Source organism: Lynx rufus, unplaced genomic scaffold (assembly GCF_022079265.1).
Source record: "Lynx rufus isolate CCGP_SWC_20201006 ecotype Redwood Valley unplaced genomic scaffold, mLynRuf1.p SCAF_10, whole genome shotgun sequence".
Classification (NCBI taxonomy): Eukaryota; Metazoa; Chordata; class Mammalia; order Carnivora; family Felidae; genus Lynx; species Lynx rufus.
Window position 1 is genome coordinate 82,683,626 of NW_025814824.1, and position 12,214 is coordinate 82,695,839.

The following is a 12,214-nucleotide window of genomic DNA, read 5'->3' on the forward strand; positions in this document are numbered from 1 at the left end:
ATTTCCAGAATCTGAGTTCTCTCTTTGATTGGCAAGGTTCCCCTCCCAAATCGAACATGTGTGCCCAGAGGAGCAAACCCTGGCCTTGTTAACCTTCCATTGGAAAGCTGTCTCTGGGCTAGCCTGGGCTCCTGAAAAAGTGAGTCCGCGTGGAAAGACAGGCCTGCCAGCCACCCTCTCCGGGCAGACCTGACAGACCCACCAGCAATTAGGGGCCTCGCTGCTTTTGGAATGGCAGTGAATGAGTCCCAGCAACTCTGGACAGCCACCCCACCGGGACGGAAGGCAGAGTAGGCTGTGGTCAGGCTGCAGCTGGCACAAAAGCTGGAGCGGAGCCAGAGGGGCTGGAGTGGGGGACCACCACAGTAGCATCCGCCTTCTCACGCACAGACATGGCTGAGAGAGCAGGAAGAGGGGCGATGGAAAAAGGGGAACCAGGATTTGGAAACAACGGGGACTCTGTGGACTGTGAAAACACGGCTGACGAATCAGAGCACGAAAATGACTTTGGACTACAGACCACGATGCTCATCGGCTCCCTCCCGTCTGGTGCCCCAACCTGCCCCACGGCCTCTTGTGCTTGCTGTCCTAGTCACATCTGCTCCTTCCGGCGCCATCTCCTGGCCATGCCGCCAGCCCCTCGCCCTCTCTTCCATGAGGCAAGCCCTGCTCAGTCGAGGTGTCGGCTTTCCCACCAAGAGCTGTGGGGACACAGGTCAGTCACCAGCGCACACAGGCAGGAAGGCTGCCATTGAGGGGTATGGGTTCTGAGAGCCACGATGATGGTCAGGGCCTGGGCAGCCAGGCTGGCTGGGGGGCCGTGTCAGTGGGTGACCACCAGCTGGCTCTTGCTTCCCCACTGGAGAAATACACGTATTTACCGAGGGCCTATGTGCAGCACTTAGCTGGACAGATAATATCGCACTAAATCCTTACAACAACCTGGGACAGGGGTACTACCATCCCCACGCCCAAGATGGGGAAACTCATTTCACTGAGGTTAGTTAGGAACAGCTAGTTAGTAACAGAGCTGAAATTTAATTCCAGAGCCGCCTGATGCTAAAACCTGTGCTTTGTTCTCTCTACTACCCTGTCCCCCAGCAACCGATCAGCATCTGCCTTTTCAGTAGTTACATTTTGAGGGGTGGGGGGGACGCGGGCTGTGTTTGCTTCTTCTGCCTCTGTGAATGGATGGTATATACGCGTGTGTGTGCACGCATAATATTTTGACCACGCGACTTGAAAGCAAGTTTTAGACATCATGGTTCTTTGCCCCTAAATGTTTCAGTATGCATCTCCTAGGAATAAAGATAGCCCCTCACCAACCATGATATTAACAATAATTCCATCATATCAACTAACATCCTAGTCCATCTTCAAATCTGCCAACTTCCCCAAGAATGTCTTTAAAGCTTAAAAAAAAAAAAACAAACCCCACCATAATCCAAGTTAAGTTCTTCCTTTGCATTTGGTCATGCAGTTTAGTCTCTTTTATAGACAAAATCTTTGCTTTATGTAATTCAAGGGATGCCAGACTTTTCCTTCCCTTGACTGCTCTCCCTGGCTCCCCTCCTCCTTGGCTCAACCCACCCTGGGAACAGGGGGTACCCCCATTCCTCTGCCTCTTTCCCCTCCCTTCCTTTCCCCAGGCACACGGGACTAGACTTGGGAGCTCATAAAAACACAAAATAAGAGGATCTAAATTCCTATAATACAAAGCTGTTTCCACTTGGAAATAAACCCCTTATTTATGGAAAGTGATTTGGAAGTAGTTTTTGGCCACTAATGGAATATTCATTTTTCTTCTTCACGTGAACAGAATTATAAGCAGAGCAACTGCAATAAAACCAAATGACTGGCTGGACACACCGCAAGTACTTAAACAATAATCAATCAATTATTAATCAATTTAAAAATCCACATCAATAATAAAACCTTAAGATGTTTACGGCACGCCAGTTCAGCGCCAGGTCTTGTGGTAGACTTTCCAGAGGCTCACATTCTCACAGGGGAGGACGCGCATCAAAGAAATAATTACAAGGCTGTGCGAGACGCACGGCGTGTGCCAAGTTCTAGGGTAGCACAGAGACAGGAGCGGCTAACTCTTCCCAGGAGAGGATTTACAAAAGGGCCCTGCTGTGAGGGCAGACAGGTAGACCATGAGGGGCCTTGTGTGCTAAGCCAAGGAAGAAGGGGGAATGTTTGGGGCTGGGGAGGAGCAGGGAGGTGACAAGGCCACTTGTACACGCTTCAAGTGGACCCTGAGAGGCCGTGTGGGGTATGTAGTCGGGGGTAAGTCTGGAGGCCAGACGCCAGTCAGGAGACGGTGGGCCAGTCCATCTGAGTGATGACACAGCTTGAACCAAAGCTGTGATGGAGGCCATGGAGAGGAGAGGGACTGAGCAGTGTCCGGGAGGTGGAAGGGAGAGGCTCTGAGGAGGGGGTGAGTGGACCCAGGCTTCTGGAGAGAGAGCGGCCATTCACTGAGGTGGAGACGGAGGTCGAGGAGTGAGTTTGGCGGGGAATGTGTGTGTTCAGACTGCAGGCTTGTGGTTTGAGGTGCCCGGGGATTACGGGAACGTCTGTGGGAGGTGGTTGGGAGGCAGTGGCTAACTTGAAAGGAATCGCGGGTGACTTCCAAGCTCAATGGGGCAGAAGGGGTTTCTCAGGGCACTCAGAGCCAACGGTGCTGAGAAGGCAGTCACGGGCTGGGCAGCTTTTCCAGCCTAGTGCGAGACTGGCACTAAATGGCCCAGCTCATGCTTGTCAAGCAAGAGCTCTCCATATGCACAGACGAGCAGGCAACCATATTCCAAGATTTGCTCCCGGGGGTGTATCCAAACCACTCTGTCCCAGATCTCTGGAAGACACGCTAGTGCCTAGTTTGGGCTTCGGTTTAGCCAGCTTTTCAAACTTTATGTTAAAGAGATTTAGAAGCCTCTGCTCAAGTGGGAGAGCAGAGCACCTTTCGATGCGCTTTTGGGGATCTCCAGGTTGGAAGGCAGGCGATCGTGTAGTTTGCAGGACCAATCATCTGGAGGAAACACACGAATGGGGCCCTGGAGGGGGTTTACCATGATGTTTTTGCTGGTGGGGCGGGGGGTGCTGTCCTACTTCTGAGACGCATAGCGTGGCCAGCACGTAAGCAGGACTAGAACCCAGTCACTAGGCTCGTGCGGCCAGTCGGGTCCCGCCAGCCAGGGTGGGGGCTGAGAAACAGAGGTGCTGTTGGCTGCTCGGTGTGAATCAGCTACTCAAGCATGCGTCTCCTGAGCCTCTTTCCTCATTTGTACAACGGGTGTTGTGCTTTTCTTCCTTACCAGCACAGAGGTGAGAGCACCTAGTGGCCTGTCCACCTTATTAGACACAGGGAACAAAGTGGTTTCCAGGGTGGTGCTACCTTTGAGGACTTCTCCAAAGAAGGGGTCAAGGCAAGGTGTTCTGGCTGAAGGGTGAGCGGAGGACGCGGCTTCTTCACCCCTCCACCGCCACGGAGAGGAGGGAATGTCTATTCCCCCTCCCAGGAGAGAAAAGTGGGGGGGGGACCCCTTAGCTTCTCTCTGCACCCCTGCCAGGGGGGAGGAGTGCTTCCCCGGGGGCGGGGGGGTGTGGGAGAATTGCCCATGCGCTTCGCTCCCTGCACCCTGGCGCCTCCCTCCTGCGGAGCAGCCAGTCGCAGGCGCTGCCCGCAACTGTCCCCCTTCTCCTGTGCGGGGTAGCTCGGTCTTTTTAATTCTGAAGTGAAGTTTTAGCAAGCCCATCTGGCCTCAGGTCTAAAACAGTATTCTCCTTTCAGCCTTATCAGTAAAAAAGCTGGCATTCTTATCTCATTTGACTATCTCCTGGGCCTTATTTCTCAACTATTCCGAACTTGGGAGGGGAAGAAAGAGGTATTTAAAGCCTCTCTAAACCTAAATACTTTCCAAGGTAGGAACGGGCATTGTCAAGTTCTTTGAGGTTTTTGAACTCTTTAAGAGAAAGCACGCATGATCAGGATGCAGGGGCTAACTGAGGATCCATTTACTTCGCTCTTGTCTGGAACCATCGACACGGCTCCTCAGGCGCGGCCATACGGCCATACGTGTGTCTGCTTTAGGAAACAGTTGAATCCTTTGTGAGGTCAGTTTGTTGACAAAACATTTTTTAATTATAGGGCCCAACTTGGGACTGTGGGGAGCGGTCCTCGGGGGGAAGGGGTTGCCTCTGAGAGTGCCCCAAGCTCACCCCACATCGGTGCTCCTCACTCAGGGCTGGACTGTCCATTTGCTAGTCTGTCTCCCTCATTACGCCCCACAAGGACTTATTATTGTTTTTTGTACATGGTAGGTCTCAAGACACGGATGAACAGATAGATGCATAAATAAATGGAGGGCTGGTCAGAGCCTCAGAGGAGGAAGCTGCAGGGAGGCACAGAGGCAGAGAGCACCTCCTCTCCCCCCGCAGAGTCGGCTCTGGCCCCGCCCGGCTCCTCGAAGGCCTCCCTCTGCCAGCTCCCGGGCACAACCACCCCCCTCCCCCCGCAGTGTCCCCACCGACCTCCCCTGGCTGGCCACACGTACTCCTCGAATGTGATAACCGTCTCTACAGTCTCTGGCCCAGATGGAAAGCTAAGCGTCCTTAAAGAATGAGATCCACAGAAACGCACAGCCAAGGCCAACTCTTTCTGAGGTTCGCCTGTACTGTCTGGCTAGTTCAAATTCTTTCGCTGGGACACATTCGCTTTAACAGACACATCAAACAGCTGAAATCCCTGCCTGGTGAGGGAGCCGGAGTGGGCTTCGCAGGTGGACTGTCCTAGGTGCTGGCACTGTGGCCCCAGCCAGGTCCCCCTGGGTCCCCGGGCTTTAGTGCCGGATCCTTAAAATGTGCCTAACGATCCCTTCCTCAAAGGGCGAGGGCACAGATGACACATTTTCCAAAAACAGAATGTGTACTGTCGGGGTCGCATGAGTATTTCAGGTGACATATGGACGGACACTTAACAAGATTTTTTTGATATGCCTTAGAGAAAAAAACTGGACTGAGACGTCAGACCTGTGATTCTGTCAACGTCATTACTTAGGACGAGGCTAAAGCTGGTACCGACGTCAGGTCTGAGCCTATTTAAAGAAACACAGCAAGTACAAGAATAGCACAGATGGTAGGAGGGTGTGGCCAAAATTTTTGAAGTGGAACTCGAAAGCCTGTTCTTTGAGAATAGAAAGTCCCTAAAATTCCTGCTTGCCAGTAGTAGGCGCTCTAGAAACACCGCGGGTTCCGGTCAGCGGCCCACCAAACCGGGGTGCCTGGAAAAGCACCGAAGGACACCCCAGCCTGGGGGGGGGGTGAGGGGCAAAGCCGGAAAGAGTTAAAAGAAAGGGGTCTGCGGTTTCCCCGGCCCATCCCCCCCGCAGCTAATCTGTCACCTAATGAAGAAGCGGCCGGCAGCAGTGAGCTGGCTGGCAGTTCACTTACGGCAAACTGATTAAGAATGTTCAACCAACAGCAGACTGTAGACCTTTCCAGAGAAAATAAATAGAGTGTAGACTGTATGCAAATGTGTTTGTCACTTTGACAGCACGTCTCAATTAAGGCATCTCGCGGCTGCGGGTAGGCTCTGTGGCTGCAGCTGTAAGGGAGAGCCCGCTGCATGGCTGATACTTGGGGCTTGACCTTAATCCGCATGCATGCATTAAGAAAAAAAAAATCCTGCCTTCCTGTACACTTGCATAATGCTGGCAGCCACGTGAGGGAAGTGACAAACGGGGAGAAAAAGCCACTTTCATCCTCTCCAGTTTACAGACCTGTGAAGGCACAGACAGTTCTTATTTCAACAGAGTTTGGGGTGGCTTTTTTAATTGTTTATCCCCCACCCGCACACATACACTCTTATTCTGCATTTAGCTGGGAATGACATTAAAGCGTCTCCACTTCTTGCTGAAATGGAAAGAAGGTTTTTCTCCATTTCAAATAGGGCCTCCTTTTTTGTGTTTCGAAAATGGAATGTTTAACACCATGAAATCCCTCTCCCCCGCCCCCTCTTTCTCTGTAATGGGCTTCAAACTCCAGCGAGGGGCTCTTTTCATGGGAAGGTTAGTGTGTGCAGGAATGAGGACAAAGGAAAGCAGGAAGCTGGCTCTAGAATGCCACGCTGGCTACAATGGGGGCTGTGCTTTCAGCAAACACCGCCAGGGAAATGGGGTGCAGATGTCTCCAGCAGGGCCTGAGCCCCGGAGGAGGCCGCTCTTGAGGGTGCAAAAGCAACAAACACAATCTGAAGATAAGCATTCAACCAAGGGAGCACTGCCCCCAAGAATGCCTCTTTCTTGTACTACATTTCCATTTTTATCACGTCCCTTTTAAGTGTAAAATCAGGAAAAGGGGTGACCCCCCACAACTTTACGACATATGAACGTATTATCTGAAAATACTGATTACACAGGAAGATTCTTATGTGTCAACAAACTCACCCCTTACAATAATAACCCAAAGCAACCATTTCATTAATTCTCTTCATTCCTAAATAGCTCAATGCCGGTACACAGTAGGCACTTGATAAATAAATGTCTGTTAAAAACAGGGCATTTAAAAATGTATCTAGATCCTTTATGTGACGGAAAAGCAATCATATTTAAGATAAAATAAAAGAGGCTATTTTAATTATGCTCCATCTGATAAATGGCTAAAGAGTCAAGCGATTTAAAAATACATAACCTTGCGAATTCTTGTTACAGTCACATCTCGCTGACAGCCATTTTTCACAAACCAAATAATTATGACTTTTGCTCATCAGGAGAGTCAATTGAAGAGAAATAAGGGAGAGTGCACAATCTATTTCAACTAAAATACAGCCACCGCTTGGAAATAGATTTAAAAATTCCGTTTTTCTACAGAATACAATGTTTTACTTAAGGGGGAAAAATCAAACAAATAAGACAATTTTTCAAATGCTCAGGTCATCAAAAATAGTTGGAGAAAGAATCAGATCTCTAGAACAGTAGTGTGGGTGTTTACTCTGAGAAGCACCACTCCCGATATTGATTTTCAGGAAGTACATTAATAAAGAACTCCTAATAGATTTTTTTTTAAGACTTCGCTTGTTGCCTTTTATTTGAAGGTGCAAAGAAGGGCCTGGGATGCTAAAGTGTTCTAATGAGATGCTTAGCTAACGGAGGCACCTTAAACGGAGTGCCTTGGAGTGGGGGAGGCGGTAGCTGCATTTAATGACTTCATTCAAGAGTTGAGCTAGTTTACGAGCAGAGCCACGCTGTCTCAAAATTTTTGAGAGTTCACCTTCAAAACACGCTTGTAACCAAATAAACGTTCAAAGGTGTGCAAAACTCCACGGAGTTGTTTTGCCAACGAGAGCGGCAGTGGAAAGCCTGTCTGCTGCAGGTGCTATATATAGCTTCTGCTAAAAAACCAAAGGGCAGGGTACGTACCTGTCCGAAGTGGACAGTGATTGGCCTCCGGTCTTCTCGGAGCTTAGGGTCCTTGGCCTCCACCAGTGGGGACGGCACAGTCTTTGGCGGCTGCTCTTCCATGGTGGGGGCACAGCCATTCTCGGTGATGTCCTGCAGAGAGAAGCCAGTGGAGGTTGGTGTTGGGGTCGCGGCACCTGCTGTGTGCAGATGCTCCCTCCAGGCCCATGGCCAAGGGGCCTGCCCCGGAACACACCCTCTGGGATGTTCAGAGCCCGTTCTCCTCCGGGCGATGGAGGAAGCAGAAGGCTAACTTGGCTCTTTGACTTTTAAGGATTAGAGAAACCCAAATCATACACGTTAAATTACAAAAACCAGGTAACAATTCGTAACAGTGGGGGGAAAGTCTTTTTGTTCTATTACCTTGCACAGCTATTTCCATTTTTACATATTCACTTTGTCCACATGCAGACATTTAAAAATTACTTGCAATCACAGCTCATGCATAATTTTACATTCTATTTTCTCCTACTATATTATAAGCATTTCCACAGTACTAGTCATTTTAATGATAATTTTAATAGATGCATAATATTTCATTGAGTGGCTATATAATAACTTAATAACCCACTCTACTGTTATTGGGCATTTAGGCTATCCCGTGTGTGTGTGTGTGTGTGTGTCTTTCTAAACACCATAGTGATAAACATTGCAGTTTTTCTTTCTTTTGGATTATTTCTTTTATAGAAATCCCTAGGAATAAAATTACTAAGTCAAAAGATATAAACATTCTAAGCCTTTTTATTCATTCTACCAAATTGCCTTGCAATTTACACCAACTACTGACAATGGATGAGTTATCAGCTTCATGGTACTTGTTAGCCTTATCATTTAAAAAAATGTATTGCTAATTTAAGAGGTGCAAAATTAGACCTCATTGTTGTTTTAATTTGCATACTTTGTTATTTGTGAGTGTGGACACTTTCTCCACACTTGCTTCCTGATGATGTTACTGTCTGTGAGAATGAGGTGTTTATGCTCTATCTTTCTTAGCCTTTATCTGTCTGGCAAAGAATGACGAGACCGAGACCCGGGTCTGAGTTAGGATTTTATGACTTGGAGAACACTTACGGAACCAAAAAGTAATATTTTTAAATTCAGAAATTTACACTGAATTTGGACTTCTGGTGAGTGAAGTCAAAGTATAAAGAAAAGAAAAACTCCACTGTGCAAAAGGCAGGGAATGGTTCCTTTGGTTCTTTGGGAGGATGATGGTGCCCAGTTGTGCTCTGTGGACCACGTGTTTTACTCAAGTCATGAACGTTGCTTAGATTCTCATTGGAACAAGGCAGAGAATAAATGTACAAATAAAAAAATTTTAAAAACCCCATTTAAATGATAATAATTTTTTTTTTTACCAAGTAAAAATAACTCCCAGTCAGAATGAAATAATAAAGGAAGGGCGCCTGGGTGGTTCAGTTGGTTGGGTATCCAACTTCGCTCAGGTCATGATCTCACAGCTTGTGAGTTCGAGCCCCGCATCAGGCTCTGTGCTGACAGCTTGGAGCCTGGATCCTGCTTCGGATTCTGTCTCTCCCTCTCTCTCTGCCCCTCACCCGCTCATACTCTGTCTCTCGCTCTCTCAAAAATAAATAAACATTAAAAAAAATTTTTTTTAAAGAATGAAATAATAAAGGAAATTTCCAATTCTTTTCATTGCTAAAACAAAGACATATTTCGGTCAAGACACACGCCTTTAGTACTCATTAAATTCTGCACACAAAAGACTTGACAACTGGTTGCTTTTAACCTAGCCAAATAAAGAGAATGGTGGCCAATGGAACAAAGTGGTCCTCTCTCGGATAATAATGCGTTAAGGAAGAAACACACATAACATTTGTGAGCCTCAATCTCCTCATCTGTAAAATGGGGATATGGTAGGTAGGAGGAGTAAAGGAGATAAAACATAAGTGCGTCTAGAACATTATTGCTCAATAATGTCCTATGTACAGCACTTAATAATAATGGAGTACTTACTAATAATAAGGTATAGACTTTATTATAATAAACTCTAGGGATCTATCTATCTATATTCAACCCCACACACTCAGCTGCAGACTCTGGTCCTGCCTGGTGACAACACAGGGAGGTGATGGCCTCTTGGTTTCACAGGAAGGGCTTGCATTAAGTGGCCCCCAAGTCTTAGCTTGGCTGAGGCTGCGTGATGAGAGGCTGCCGACAGCCAATTAGAAAGGGCTCTTTTGGAAAGGGGCTGCCCTAAGGTGCTCAGGTCAAGTGGAACAAAGAGGGGGAGGGGCTCCATCTGCACCAGAAAGTAACAAAGGGCAAAGGGGGCATTCTGGATCCAGGTGGGGTTACTGAGAAGACAGACACAAAGGTTGGGTAAAGCCAAAGAGTAAAAAAAAAAAAAAAGAGAGAGAGAGAGAGAAAAAGAAAAAAATAAATCCACTTTTAGTTCAGGAAAAATATTGTGCGTGTGTGTGAGTGACTGGCTATAAGAAGCAGTAAGGTTACATGGTAAGAAAATATTCACAGTAATAAAATTATAAGATGATAGCCTCTTAAAAAAATATATGTGGTGGTTTGGGGCAAAGTGTCTTAGTTTAAGCTTGTAAGTAAGCACTGTCTTCTAGTTTGTTTTTACCATCAACTAGCTGATCTTTCCAACCTTTTTGTACCTATTCATTTGTACAACCGGGAGACCACCACCTGCCTGGTGAACTTCAAAGCTACGGGAAGAATGAATTAAAGGAGACAGAACACAAGGGAGCTTGAAAAATGTTACATTCCCGTGCAAACGGAACCTTCGATCTGTATCCCGGGGGGGGGGGGGGGGGGGATGGAAAGAGCGCTATCTAAGAGGAGCTCCCTTCGTTGTGTTGAGCGCCCACTATTGGCAGGCACTTTTCCAGACCCTTGACCTTCACCATCGTACTTAGTTTCCACAGCAACCATGAGGTAAACAGGATGATGGCTCTTTTATAGGTGAGGAAACAAGGCTTAAAGAGGGCAACTCACCCAAAGCCACACAAGCTAGAAAGTGGAGGAACCAAGAACTACAGGATTTCTGGCACTTATACTGACATCAACTCATAACAGCAGCATGCGTGAAGACATCCTGAGCTGAGGAGGTGCTCAAGAGACCGTGAGGTGTGATCCCTGGAAATCCCTACTGTTAACACTGACCTTATGCTGCCGTGCCTCACGGTCTCTTTGCACTTATCTGCTTGTCCCTAAAGACTGCCTTCCTTGGGGTTTGGGTTCTCTGCCCTAGAGCCTGCAATATATAGTAGTACATGCTCTCTAACAAATCTTTGTAAATCGAATTGAACATTTGGAAAGCAAACGTGTCCAATATACAAATGTGCTTGTGTATCAAAAAACAATGCTGCACGTTAATTTTCTTCAGTTAGAAGATCCTGAAGTGCATAAGACTTCTCACAGTCCCGTGGCTTGCCCCGCTAACTTACTAACTTCTTCACTCTTTCCTGCAGCTGGGGAAGGACACCTCACTGCTTCCTCCCAGGGAGAGCAGAGCTGGGAGGAGCCCTGGTAAAGAAAGAAATGCGGCCAACTCTGTTGTACCTACTGGCAGAGATCTCACACATAGTAGAGATCCTGTGATTAAAGAAATTGTGGTCTAAGAACTGAGAAGCTGTCAGCAAAGGGTCTGGGAAAACAGGCTCTCCCAAACCCTTCTGGAGGGAATACAAATTGGCAATTTATATCAAAACCTTAAAAGAGGTGCATGCCCTCTGGCCCATTAATTACATTCCTAGAAATTTATCCTAATGAAACAATTAAGAATTCCTGCAACGTTTTACTTATGAGAATACCTGCCTAGAAGAAACTGGAACTAACTTAAGTATCCAACAAAGGGACTGACTAATGTATATATGCCCATCAGATAAAATTTTCCGCAGCCAAGCAAAACAAGGACGAGCGGAAGAGAGAGACCTTTAGTGGTCTGGGAAATGCTCAGAATATAGTAAGTGAAAATGCAGGTTATAAAACAAGGTCATTTTCTTTTTGCTTGTCTGATTTGTTGAATTGTCTCCAATAAACATGTTTTTTGTTGTTGTTTGTTTGTAAACAGAAGGGGAAAAAAAAGACTATGGAAATGTCATTTTGAAAAAGCAAAACCAAGAAGCTGACAGGAAGGGTAAATCTGTTCCTTCCTTCCCGAAGGGTCACAGGGGAGGGAGGCACTAGACAACAGCTGTAGATCGGAGGCCACGACACGGTGGCGAATCTCTTACCAGGAGCCCTGGGGGCCCTACCAGTTCCCATCTCTTGGTAAAGCCAAGGAGTCAGAAAATAATTCAATTCCCATCACCTTCCCTAAGGGTTTGCTGGAATCAAACAGCATGACTAGGGTCTAACCTCCACCTGTCCGTGGAAGAGGCAGGGACATGTACAGTAAGTCACCGGACAGAGTACCTCTGAGAAGGCAGAAGGCAGAAACCTAGGGGAGGCGGGGGGCGCTGAGTGGCCTTGGGTACAAGCTAGGGAGGGGGCTGGACCCAGAAGGAGCTGAGGACAGGACTTCATGAGGCAGAGATGTAGGTAGAGACTTCCTGGCCCAGGGGTATGTAGAGAGCACAGCCCGGTTAAGGAAGGGCAGGTGACCCAGCGGCTGGGGCATTTCAAGAACCCCCTGGCTGAGGTGGAGGAAGGTTTGAAAAGTCTGAAAGGTTTTAATCAAGAGAGTGACTCAGAGCTGTGGCCTAGAAAAACTGCCCTGGTGGCTGTGTGGATGACCAAAAGGACGGTGACCCCATGTCAGCCATGCT

The 12,214-nt window shown here is 47.6% G+C and overlaps 1 protein-coding gene across 4 annotated transcripts in view; it reads right to left on the reverse strand.

Annotated features, from left to right (window-relative positions):
* The window catches only part of DENND1A (DENN domain containing 1A), a 509,451-nt gene that overhangs the window by 44,175 nt on the left and 453,062 nt on the right, over positions 1-12,214 (reverse strand). For all 4 annotated transcript variants that reach the window (XM_047069226.1, XM_047069240.1, XM_047069220.1 and 1 more), the window contains exon 19: positions 7,422-7,553. In XM_047069226.1, coding sequence (XP_046925182.1) covers positions 7,422-7,553 — 132 coding nt within the window. The remainder of the gene's footprint in view (positions 1-7,421; positions 7,554-12,214) is intronic.